General features: G+C 37.7%; 1 protein-coding gene across 10 annotated transcripts in view; it reads left to right on the top strand.

Moving 5' to 3' along the window:
- Positions 1–13,897, top strand: part of SYNE1 (spectrin repeat containing nuclear envelope protein 1) — a 477,690-nt gene that overhangs the window by 5,156 nt on the left and 458,637 nt on the right. For all 10 annotated transcript variants that reach the window (XM_049653080.1, XM_049653082.1, XM_049653085.1 and 7 more), the window contains exon 2: positions 3,277–3,560. In XM_049653080.1, coding sequence (XP_049509037.1) covers positions 3,497–3,560 — 64 coding nt within the window. In that variant the 5' untranslated portion in view covers positions 3,277–3,496. The remainder of the gene's footprint in view (positions 1–3,276; positions 3,561–13,897) is intronic.

Here is a 13,897-nt window from a genome sequence, read left to right as displayed (position 1 = left end):
GCATTTAAGGATGGCTTCAAGCAGGGTGGGGGGCCTGGGCCAGGTATTTAGTGATCCTTGGGATCTGCTCAGCTAACAGTGCCCCACACAAGGGCGAAGTTGTTACCGCAAGCATATGAGTGCATGAGGTGAAGATATTGGAAGTAAGATCTGCACAGCCCCTCTGGCTGCTGAGCTCAGTTGATGGTACCACGACCCATGCAGTCTCAGGGCAGAATCCTGAGAGTTATCCGAGACACTTTGACAACCCCGTTGCCCATTTCCTATCTCCCCTCCCTACACATTTGCCTCCTAGAGATTTTTCAGATCTTACCCTGTACTCACTGTCTTATTTTAGTCTGTCATCATCTTGACTCCTGAGATACTTTCCTTAGGGATCTTTCTGAATCTTTCAGTCTTGTCTCCTTCAAATATACCCTTAAAAACTGTACCTAGAATAATCTCAATTATACTTGGGCACTTGTAGCTTAAAATCCAGTGGTTTCCTATTGCCTCCCACAGAGAATCAGGACGAAGCTTCTGAGCATAGCACACAGGGCCCTCAACCGTCCGGTGCTACCTCCTTCTCCAGCCTCAGCTCCAGAATGTCACCTGGGAGAGTCCTTCGTGATCGAACTCTTGGTGCTTCCCACATAGAATCATCTGTTTCTTGTGTCCATGACTTTGCTCAAGTTATTCACTCCACCTGGCATGTGTCTTTCATATTTTTTTCCTGACTAGCTCATTTACCAAGATTCAGTTCAGGGGTGAGCTCCCTCCCAGGACACTTTTCCAGAACCTTCCGATTGGCTTAGCGCCCACCCTTTGTATTTTCCATCTCTGTATTTGGACTTGCCCGTGGTATTGTTATATTGTTTTTTTTTTTTAATATGTTGTATCTCCCACTATGTTCCAAGCTCCTCAAAAAATAGAAACTATGTCATGTTCATCTTGGTACCCCCAGCCTTGACCTCTGAGACTCAGAATGGATTTGTTATACTATAGAAGTAAGACTGAATACGTAACCTGAATTTAGACATAAGTACAGAAATTCTGAGTTTAACATGGCCTTCAAAAGATAAATATATCATATATATATATATATGTATATATATATCTCAAGTATTTGTATCAAGTACATATATATACATTTATATACATTTATATGTATATATATGTACATATATATTTATATGTATAAAAGAGAGGGAGAGGAGAGTTGGAGATTAATCTATTATATAACATAAATGTGAACGAGAAGAGGGTAGAAACATGGTGATCTGTAATGCAGTGACTTACAGAAATCCTTTTTAATTCCATAATTCTTGATTGATGGTGGGAGTCATGACTTTTATGAACTCCAGTGCTGATCAGAAGCTGCCTTGGGATAACTGAATTAACATGAATTTCTTCCTTCATCTCTACTTAGTATATATGTAGTTTTCTAGCCAGCTAGAGAAAGTTATATTCTTACATTTGGGGAAGTTCACTTTCTAACAGTTTAAAGGACCCATTTGTAATATCCTCAAGGCACTTCCCACTGCTTACTAGTCTTCAAACTATGGTAGCTTTTGCCTGTGGGCAAGTGGAATATTTTCCCCCAGGAGACGAGGGCTGCTAATAGGCACATAATTCCAGCAAGGCTAAAGGCCTTGATGCATGCCAGGCCAGCCATAAACAATTATTTCTCCTCTGAGGATCCCTTGGAAAGCCACCCGTTGAAAGGTACCTCTCTAGCCCAGAAGCCGCCAAGTTTTGGGTCCTCCTTCTACTAAATACCCTTTCAAGTAGCCAAGAGCAGTCTGCCTGTGTCTTCTTACCAGTTAAGGCTACTTCACTGCACCATCTCACCCTAACTTGTTAAGTGACCAAGTACATTCTTCTCGCTCCATTATACCTTTCGGATGCTTTTTCCATAGGGCAGCAGCAATATGCAATGTTTTGCATCCTTTTTGAGATAGTGTTCTAAAACAGGTGTTATCAGCTTTGCATTCATGCATTCTAACCGGATACCCATGCATGCTAATATTAATAATGCCATCTTAAAATTAGTCGTAATTTATAATATACTCTATCACACAGCCCCTGTCTCATAAATCATACTGTTTGAATGACCACACATTCAGGTTATAATACAGTTGTTGATAGCACTCATCGATTCCTCTTGGTTTCTTTCTTTTTCCTTCTGGCAGGTGGCCCGTCCCACATGGATGTGCTTTCCCTACAGGTGTGTCTATACCATCCTTCCCTGCCCCCGGCCCGTTCTTTTTCTTCACCTTCCTCTTCATAATGCACAGGTGTGCATTAATGCCTTGGTGTGCGGCCCCTTGGTTAAGTGTCTGTCTCTGGGTGCATGTTCAACCTCTGCTCCTTTCTTCATTATTTATCCTACTTCTGGCGAAACCTTCTCTTCACCTAACCTTAGGGTTAGGAAATCCTTCTTCAAACTAAATGTCTCAATGTCAGGATTTCAACTACTCTCTTAACCTTTCTGTCTCCTTGCCCAGTCCAGGATGATGAATTAAACTTGACCAAAGCTGAGAATTCAGGATGGGGTTAGAAAGAAAATGGCCTTTCTGCTCAAGCCACCCCTAACCCTAGCCTTACAACCTGTTTTGGAGTCTTTCTGTATGGGAAAGAAAGAAAGAAGCTAAATCAAATCTGTGTTGACGTCTGAAAACAGAATATTTGAAACTCACATTTTTAGAATGAAATACTTTTCCATTTATACTGTTTTAACTTATCAAATAGTTATTAGAAGCTAAGATTTTTTTTAAGTTTTTATTTTTATATTTTGATCCCAGTGTAGTTAACATACCGTGTTGTATGGGTTTCAGGTATAAAATACAGTTATTGAACAATTCTGTACATTACTTAGTGCCCATCTAGGAGCTAAGATTTAATCTCATTCCTGGAAATTGTACAAATGAAACAGCAAAATATGTGCACAAAGCAGGCTGAAATAGCATATATAAGAGAACTTGGGAGTATTAAGAAAGACTTCATAGTACATTCACTTTCATAGATCAATGGAGAAAGATTATAGTTTAAAGAGAAAACATGGAATACGTGAACATTTCCTTTTTAGCAACCAACTTTATTATGTGTATCTCATGTACGTATTTATTTTGTCAAATATAAGAATTCCTAGCATTTGCATAGTGCTTTGTAAATATTTTACCTGGCAATGAATGATCTATTCGAATTGAATACAAATGGTTTTCTTTTTAGCACTAGGATGACGTATGTAGTTTTTTTTTTTTTTTTAATATTGTACCTTTTCTATTTGTTTTTCAGATTCCTGAGTTCATTTAAGAGAACAGTCTTAAAATAAAAGAAAGAAAAGAAGTGGTTCAGTCTTGGAAGTGGCATCTCCTTGCCAGCTGCTGCAAGCGCTGGGGATTCGTTTACGACCGAACACATCCAGAAAGCTCCGGTATGTTTTCGTGAGTGATATGGTGCTACATCGCCCTGGGACAAGAGTGTCTGCTGTTGGTTTCCTGCTGGGGGAGACAGCATGGCTGCCTCCAGGACCTCACGGTCTCCCCGGGACATCGCCAATGTGATGCAAAGGTTGCAAGGTAAGGGTCAGAAATGTCAGGGTTTGTTCTGTATTTTTTAAGTACACTTTAAATACCAACTTAACTCAGGATCTTTTCAATTTGCTTGCACTTTTATTCAATTTTATGAAACTACAGCAAGGGATCACAAAATGACGTCTCTCATGCTCGCGTTTTCAGACTAGTCATGCTGTTTGAAGATGCTATCTTTTTCACGTAGAAAAGAGACAAAGACCAACCTCTTTGTTTGGTTTTATGTCTGCATTAGTGTGATCTTTAGTGGTTATTCAGTGTCTAGCTGGGAATTCAGTTATCGCCAAACTGCCCTTCAGTCACCAATGACAATACAGTGCCGTGACAGTGCACAAGGGTATCATGACGACGGTGACAAAAAATTGTACGCTGTGGTCAGATAAGTCAACTAATAGTTTAAATATCCCAACTAGGAAGCCCTCAGAGATCTAGAAAGTCTTTTAGCAAAATGAGGGGCAAAGAGGTGCAGAGGGTTTAAGACGTGACGGGATTAATGGCGAGTGGCAGTGTGTGGACTAGAACCACCTTCCTCCCCACTGTTCTTTCTCTAATAGCCAACTTTTCTAGAAGACAATTCGCAGTGAAATGTTATAGCAGCTTATGGATTAATTTGTAATTGTGAATTACGCATGCATTGAAACATGTATATTCTTTAAAGCATAAAAATAATCATCTTAGAAGACTATGAAAATATTGCTTCCTTGTCACAGTCCTAATGCTACCTCTCCCCAACTTGAAACGGATATAAAAATATTCAAATTTTATAGGGTTTTTTTTTTCCTGGTATTTGTCAGGAGCGCCTAAAGTAATGTTACAGGTTGGCTTTTTGCTCTTCGAGTATCTCCAGCAAGCAAGCGATTGCTGTAGTTTTCCACCGCGACCATAATAATAATCTCTTACAATCCCACCTTCCTCACTTATAGTGTATTTGATGTGCATAGCAGTCATTTCCAGGTAAGCCCTCTTGACTTTCAAATACAGGTGAAACTCTGGACATTCGTGGCCCAGGGCGTGCTCTCAGCTACAGAAAGGCACGAGCTTAGTGGAGCTGTGCGTTTCTCCATGTCAGACCGGAGGCCACCACTGTCCCTGACACCCCTGCAATCACAAGGCTCCCATGCGTGTTGATTGTCCTGGGCTGGTTTTTGATGCTTCAGTGCCAGTGGCACTTATTTCAAGCTTATTGCTGGAAGATCTCATCGTCACACCAGAAAGAGCTTGGTTCAATAAAAGAACAGATCCTTGCTGAATATGTGGGCATAGACCTCCTCCATAGGCCAAAAACAAACAAACAAACAAACAAACCCTGATTATGTCTACACAATGCTAAGGATCTCCAGTTTAAATTGTACATCTTTTTTTGGGTAGATGGAATACTGAACTTAGAGTTCCATTTTTCTGTCTGTGTCTGTCTTTGTTGTTTCCTGGGCACAAATTCCTGAGCCATGTTGTGCCTCAGTGACCTCATTTACAAAAAGATGGAAAGGAAACCAGAGGTCCCTTACAAAAGGTAAGGAAGATAATTAGGTAATAAAGCAGATTTTCCTTTGAGTTTATTAAATACGAAAATTCCCTGGATCATATATATATATCTACATATGTATGTATGTGTATATATATATGTATATGTACATATATACACACATATATATATACATATATATGTACATATATATGTGTGTGTGTATATATATACACATATATGTATATACACACACACAATAAAGGGAAATTGTACAGGGTAATTTGATAAAGATTAAATAAGAATCAGATTATGATTGTACAAAGTGTTTACTTTTTATTCTTATTTTGCTTTGAAATTTTTTTAGTAAGGTAGTGGTTAGGTTAAGAGGGGAGGGAAGAGTACTGTGCCTCAGTCTCTTATTATTTCTGTAGTGTATAGATATGTGGTTTTTCCTGAGAAGTGTGTGGAGTAGGGGAAGGACTGGAGCCCCTCACTCCCATCCCACTCCTGGCTTGTCCCAGTGGCTGTCCCATTTTAACATCTGTGCATTTTGAGCCCCCCCCCCCCCCCCCCCCCCGTAAAATGCGGACTGCTCACACTCTGGATTGTTTCAAGCTCAGCAAGATGATGACAAAAAGTGCTTTAAAAACTCTACTCTCATCTAATGAGCTGTTCAAATAGCCATGGAAGAAAATTGGATGAAGAGGCATAGGCTTGATAATTTGTTGCAAATTTTTCTAGCCATGCAGATTTGGGAAGGAATGTTAGTAGTTTTATATATCCTGTGCTGTATAAAACTAGTAATTTTATTACATAATAAAGTGACTGTACTCACTGTATTAATTACTTTTTCCTTTCTAGTAAAAGGAAGAATTATAACATGTGATAAGGGTATCTGACAAACTCAGAACAATAAACCTTCTACCATTCGACAGTAGACAAAATTCCTGAGCACTAGATATTTATCATTAGTTTTTAGTATCAATTATATATATACATATATATACATATAGTTTTTAGCATCAATTATATATATACATGTATACAGATATATATACATGTGTATACACATATATATCTACACATCAATTATATATACATATATGCATCAATTATATATATACACGTGTATATATATATGCGTATTATATATGTATATATATATAATTGATGCTAAAAACTAATGATAAATATCTGATGCTCAGGAATTTTGTCTACTGTATATATACATACATATATATACACACACACATACACACACACACACACACACACACACACACACACGTTATTAATGGCAGCAAAATGAAAGGTCTGTACTCCCACAAGGTGCAGTGGACCTAGCCTACAGCAGTGGAAACAGAATGTAACAGAAGGTGATATGGTGGATATATCTGTTAGCATATTGATCTGCTGGGTTACTTGTGCTGAATTAGCTGGCAAGGTTTGTGTCTCCACTGCATCTCAGTTCTCATTGTGCATCCTGCTGATGCTTTGAGCCCAAACAAGAGTCAACCTCCCCAGACAGAGGAGATCTATTTTCTGTCAAGGGTACTTAGTGTCTGTTCTTACCTGCTGGAACCTCCAAACCAGTGACCATGGTGCTAATTAACGGAGGGCTAGCATTATTGTCCAGATAATGAAGACAAATGAGAGAATATATTTGAGGAAAAATAAATCTGTTAACTTAAAATAGAACCAGAGTTGCTCTTTTCAAAGTTCAAATCCATGAGGACATTTTTCTAGAATCCCCCTTTTTTTTTCTTAGATAATCCAAGGAACTGTGTTATTTTTCCCCCTCTTGAGTTTTATTGTCTTATTGGATCTGTGTATAACTAATAAAAATCATGTAGCTTTGCATAATGGCAACTTGGCTTTGCTCACTTGCTTATTTAGTTTATAACCATAATTGTTGACTGTTTTTCTGCTTTTAATTTTTATTTCTAGTGCTAGGAAATTGAAACACATACACAGATTGCTACATAATTTAGCTGCTACTGTAGTAGTTCAATATTTCACCTTTGCCAATATTTGTGCTTGTTTGAGCATAATGTTTTAGGCTGGGATCCTGAATTATGGATGAGCAGACAGACTGCAATGCAGACTTTCGTTTGCTCCTGAGAATAATGAAGGTTTCTGTAACTTCCATCAGTTTAAATATAACCTTAAAAGCAAATACAAGACAATAGTATGATACAAGAATATTAAAATTTTAAAAGCACATTGTTAATATATATCTTTTCGGCTCTTTAACGGCTAAGGGGTTCCATTTCACAGGTGGCTTATGGAGTCATTTCAGTTGTTAGTCACATCTAAAAAAAGATACATGTCTGAACTCTTAAGATTATAAATTTCTTTAAGACAATGACAATATCTTTGTAAATGTCATCATGCTGCTACATAACATTAGCTTAAAAAAGATTTGTTGAATGGCTTTTATCAAATACATTTTTTTTTCATTTGAAGATAGTCTATCAAAGTTTAAGGAGTTTTATTTTTTTTTATTTATTTATTTATTTTTTTTTAATTTTTTTTTTAAACGTTTATTTATTTTTGAGACAGAGAGAGAGCATGAACGGGGGAGGGGCAGAGAGAGAGGGAGACACAGAATCGGAAACAGGCTCCAGGCTCTGAGCCATCAGCCCAGAGCCCGACGCGGGGCTCGAACTCATGGACCGCGAGATCTTGACCTGAGCCGAAGTCGGACGCTTAACCGACTGAGCCACCCAGGCGCCCCAAAGTTTAAGGAGTTTTAAATGGACATATCAGTGTTTGTTACTGTAAGCCGGGGCGGCATCAGTGTAAACTTATAAAATGAGTGGTAAATGCCAGAGAAGATTCAAAATGTGCATGCGAAGGTGTTGTATGGAGATTACTTTGATAAAAAAGGAGGATTACTGATTGCAAGGTCAAGTTTTTATTTTTAAACCTGTGAATAAATTCAAGGCGAAAGAAATGAGAAAAGGGATAAATACGTATTCTTGGAGACGTACCTATGAAATTTGCTAACTGTTCAGTAAAACCTAATCATGCCTCCCTCTAAAATGGCTTTTATGGTTAAACTCTTTTTGGGTTAAATATGACATTCCCTGTAAATCTATTATACTGTAAAATAAAACCTCAGCTAACAAAAAAGTTAACTGAAAAGTAGAATCAGGGGCACCTGGGTGGCTCAGTCAGTTGGGCGCCTGACTTCAGCTCAGGTCATGATCTCACAGCTCATGAGTTCGAGCCCCACATTGGGCTCTGTGCTGACAGCTCAGAGCCTGGAGCCTGCTTCAGATTCTGTGTCTTCCTTGCTCTCTGCCCCTTCCGGACTTACACTCTTTCTCTCTCTGTCAAAAATAAATAATACATGAAATGAAATGAAATGAAATGAAATGAAATGAAATAATAAAATAAGATAGTAGAATCAACATTAATAAATAAATGGCATAATTTCCTTTAGTGTAACATTAAATAAACATCGGAGAAGGAAAGGTTTGTCATTTATGAGGATTCTCATTTTTTTACAGTGCCTTGAGAGATTAACTTCTAAATTTTATTACTCTGACTTAATGACTCTTCTTATATTGCCAAAAATCCATTTATTGTATTTAGGATGAAATTCTCTATTTGGTTTAATCTCTTTCTCCCTACAACGAATGTTGTGTGCTACTATCTCAAATTTAAATACTAAGCAAAATGCAGCACAAAACAGTGATCATTTATTTATGTTTTGGAACATCATGGTTAAATAAATCTTTAATGAATAAATGGATAAATCACAATCCCTAAATTAACGAATTGAAGATGAAATTAGTCAAGACATAATGTAAAAGCAAAGGAAGAAACCAGTTAAATGGAATCCCACTGTATTTGCCCCTTCAAAATATTTTTTTTATCTGAATTTTATTTTTAATCAAACTTGGGTTATGATCATAAAATCATGTTAAGGACACACATCCAGCCGAACCAGTGCCTATGCTCAGCTCTCAGATGCATGTGTTGTTTTTTTTTAACTTTCATGCTTTAAAGATATTTTTCCTTCCTAACGGTATATTACATGTTCATATTACTTTTAAATGCAATAAAGTGTATACATTATACATTCATATAATGAATGCCCTGTCCTCCAAACCTGTCTGTTTGCAGAGCTGTTTTACCTATCCTGGGTTATGGAGAAGGTGCCTGAAGGCCTTCAGGATCTTCAAAGGCCTGCAAAAATATTGGCTCTCAAATAGAAAAAGAAAACTGCTAAATCAAAATTCACAGAGGTTTAATTCTCTCTCTGCCTGTCTGTCTCTCTCTCAAAAATAAATAAATAAACTTAAAAAAATTAATAGAGGTTTACAAATGTATAATCATTTCAACTAGTCAAAGGTAAATCAAATCAATTCAAAAATTATATACGGGTTAATATATTTAAATATGCAGTTTGGGTACTCTATATTGCTGTTGATATAGTATGTGGCTGGCCTCTAGGCCTAAGAGCAATTGAGGCCTACAAATAAAACATAAAGCATTCCTACACATTGCTTTCAAATTAATTCCTTTTAATATACCACTTAATTTTGTCACTCCCGTGATGAAAATCTTCCTTGACCTCTTGACCTCCTTATTAAATCCCAACTTCTTGGCTTGGCTTCCTTATTCAAACTGCGTCTTAACTGCCCAGCATTTGTCTCCTCTCGCTCCCCTACCTAGCCCTAGATATCTACCAAATGCCACTATTTGCAATGCTTTCAAGATGCCCTGACTCTTCTGTGATCTTCTAGGGAGCTTTTGGGAATGAACTCTCTTGGCTCCTCCTAAAACCCGACTTATCTTCAAGGCTCAACTTAAATTCAGCCTCCTCCATGAAGTCTCTGTTGCTGATAAAATCAGAAATTCTGTCTAAAGCCCTTTAGCACTTTGTAGCACTATAATAGGAATTATCTAGTATTGCTTTGCGTTATGTTATGTGCGTGTGGCTAATCCAACCACTCAGAATGTAAACACATTGAAGGCAAAAATTGGGTCAATTTCACATCGGTGCCCTACAGATTGACTAGGCAGTACATTTCATAATGTGGATTCTTCATAAGTATTTGTTGAGTGAATACAATATAAATATGTAATATCATACTGATTTTCAGTGGTGGAAGCGGGGTGACCCAGAAGGAGGTAATTTGGGTAAATCACCAAGAGAGATTAGAGTAGCTTGGACTAGATGCTAAACAGTGGAGGGGGAGAAAAGTGGTAAAAATCTAGATTTATTTTGAAAGTAAAGCTGAAATAATTTTCTGATGGATTGAATGTGGTGTATGAGAGAGAGGAAAGAAAGTTGGCCCCTCATTTTTCGTTTTGAAATGAGATAAGACAAAAGACTATTGGGAACAGGGTTGAGGAAACTCAAGAGCTTTTTTTGGATGTGTTCCATTTTAGAAGGCTGGTGGATAGCCCAAAAAGTGGCTGAGTGTATATGACTGTAGACATCAAGGGAGAGGACACAGCTGGAGAAAGTATTTGGAGATCCTGAGCGCACAGACAGTATTTAAAGCTGTGGGGTTGATCGACACCACCTGGAGAACAAGGACACATAGGGAACATAGGTTTGAAAAATCATCCACCATTGGTCGATGAGGTGGTGAAGGAATGAGGAGGGTCTCATATATGAGATTGAGAAGCTGCAGCCTATGGGGTACGAAAAAGAAGAAGGAAGATCTGGAAGCCAAGAGAAGAAAGAATTCAAGGAGGGAGTGATCAATTATGTTAATGCTGTTAACATTCTTTTTATGTTCATGCTTCCAAATGTTTATAGTATATAAAAAGATTATGTGTTTATATATATAAATATCAGGCCGGAGTGAGCCAAGTACATGTGCATATAGTTTCAAATTCATTTCTGGAAGAATAAAAGAATAGCCCTGTGCATTCCCCATAAAGAGTTGCAAGATTCTTGGAAGTTAATTGGATAAGAGCAATTCCTTAAGAATTTATTAAGTGTAATTCTGTACTTCATGTAGAGCCCAGTCAAAAATGCATCTTAAGAATAAAATGCCTCTCACTCTGGCTCTAACAAGTCCTGCATTCTTATGGAGCCGATGGTCCTCATGAGAACAGTGCTCCCACTAATGCCCTTTTGTGTGTGACTGTCGCATCTCAGTGCCTTCCTTCCTTGTGCACCTCCTGCCCTCCAAAATCTCCGCTTGCACTCCTTGACATCATTTTTCTAGGTTCTTTCCACATAACAAAATTAATAGCATTCCTCTTGTGTTTTGGAGAAAATCTTCATGGAGTCAGTGTCATGTATTTTCATTGCTTTGGTCATTGTTTAATTAGTTCCTCTAGGGCGTAGTTTCTTGAAAAGAAAAGAGAAGGTATGACACTGTAAGTGTTTGGGTTATCCGAAAGATGGGGAGGACTCTGGGATTTCCTCCCAGAAATCTGGGAGGTACCCTTCCCAAGACTGGATGGTACCCTTCCCAAAAGGACTTGAATTTGGGAAAACTGCATTTGCATTGAGGAAAACTCACTGTGCTGGTGGCTATTTAACCCTGCTTGTGTTGGATCAGAATGGGTTCTTGGGGTAACCCAGAAGGAGGAAGACCACACTGGTGCCCATGAACTTTAGTTCCATTAATGTGTAATTTAGGGTAATAGATACCTATAAAGGGGAAAAACATACTGGACTTTAAATTTCATGTGATAAATTTCTCCTGTATCTTTTAAAAATGTTTATTTATTTATTTTGAAAGAGAGAGAGCAGGGAAGGGTCAGAGAGAGAGAGAGAGAGAGAGAGAAAATCCTAAGTGCAGAGCCTGACTTGGGGCCCAACGCAGGATCAGTTTCAAGAACTGTAAGATCTTGACCTGATCCAAGACCTGATCCCAAATCAAGAGTCAGATGCTTAATTGACTGAGCCATCCATGTGCCCCTATCTCCTATATCTTAAGAGCCTTACAAAAATAGTTCATATTCTGAGCAGTTATTTTTCTCTTTTATTTTCTTTCTAATTGGGGCTGATGAGAATATTGACAGATTCTTTACATGGTATTCGAGCCTAAATACAAAGCTCCTGATCTTTGACATCCTACAATTTAATCAAGCAGTCATTACTCAGGTGTTCAGGTAATCATGTACTCATTTGGACAGTTAAGAAGTTATGGTATAAGAATATATTCAGCTTTGTCATAATGTTGAGAATAGGCAAATCATAAGTTTTTTATTTGTCTGTAGTCAAATGAATGGAAATATCTGGAAAAAGGAGAAATTGGCAACTGCCTAAAATAGGGTCTGGGCCAAATGATTTATGTAAGATTTTAAATTCCTTATATTGAAGTTTGCTTCAGTATTTTTAAAATGGTTTCTATGGTAACTTGTGTTCTTTTTTTTTTTGCATTATTCACAATGACCTCTTGCATAAAAAAAAACAAAAAACAATTCCTTCCTCTACCGATATTAATCTTTCATGTTTAGTAAACACTGGTCTCCACCCATGTTTAAAACAAATTATTTACCTTGAATTACACAATAGTTCTCCATTCTTTCAGTTTCTTTCTCTTCAAGTGTCACCAACATTAGTCACATGGCATTTTGATCCCTTTTATCTGTTTATTCTTTATTATACTATTGACTTGTTTACTAATTTGGGAAGAAGTTTCAGATTTCCAGGACTTATCTTGTGTTTTTGTTGTTGCTGCTATTATTATTTTATGAGCCACAGTGTTCCTTTTGCTGAGAATTACGCTAGTTATATATTCATGGCCTACATTTCCAGGTCCTTTGCTTTTCTCAGACTTCTTGTAGATTGTATCGTTTTATTCAACTGTGGTTGATATGAGCATTCATTGCCTCAGTATTGAACAGGAAATGTAGACTTCTTAGCCAGAAGCCTGGGCATTAAACTAGACTGCACCCTTGACATTGTAACAAGAGAGATCTTTCTAATACAACTCTGATTGTGGCCTTTTCCCTGTTTAAAAGCCTACAATGACTCATCATAAACTTCCAAATAAATTCGTCACACAAAAAGGATCTTCATCCTCTGGCTCCTTTTCATCTTCCAATCTTTGTTTGGGATTATCTTCCACAGATTAAATTGTGGCGTTCAGTCCTCTGAAGTGCTTCTAGTTTTGTTCAGGCAAACTTCTCTCTCATTGCCATGTCTTTTCACGTCCTCCACTGCACCCCCTCTCCCTTTCCTTTCACTTACCTGGGCTTCTACTCGGGCTGCAAGACTTAGTTCAGACATTGTCTCCTCAGTGAAGCCCATCCCAATACCACCAGCCAAAATGAAAGGATTCCTTCTTTGTACTCTGAACATGCTTCCGTTCAAGTATCGATTACAGCAGTCTATGATGGTTTCTTTCTTTCTGTGTCCTATTTGAATATTAGAACCTTGAGGGGAGAGGCTTCTATCTTATGCAACTTTGGATATCCAGTACTGAGCACACTAACTTAACACTTAGTAGATACTCAGTTCTTTCAAGTGTACATTCCCGCATTTAACTAATATGTTTTGAGCATTTACCGTGTCCAAGTCCTCTGACTACAGATGTGAACATGTACAGAGTTCCTGTCCTCCTGGGGCTGTAGTCTACTGGAGTGACGTGATAATTAATGAAAATTCTATAAACTTGGCGATAGGTATCATGATAGTAAGTACGTGTTTGATGAATAAATTTAATTTCCACAAAAACATGCAGTTGGAATTAAGTAAATTGACCGTGGTAGCACACTATTTAATGGTCTAAATTATTTTCATGTTATCTTTTACTCTGCCTGGGTTGAAAACCCTTAGTTTTTTGGTTTGTTTTTGTTTTTACGTATGTAGTGTCGTTATTTAGATAGGAAAGGGACTTATAGTTCATAATTTGATGTTCTTATTTTGTAAATG

This window comes from Panthera uncia (genome assembly GCF_023721935.1).
Source record: "Panthera uncia isolate 11264 chromosome B2 unlocalized genomic scaffold, Puncia_PCG_1.0 HiC_scaffold_24, whole genome shotgun sequence".
NCBI classification, from domain to species: domain Eukaryota; kingdom Metazoa; phylum Chordata; class Mammalia; order Carnivora; family Felidae; genus Panthera; species Panthera uncia.
The sequence above is the reverse complement of the archived record's forward strand: the minus strand, read 5'-3'. Positions and strand labels throughout refer to the sequence as shown.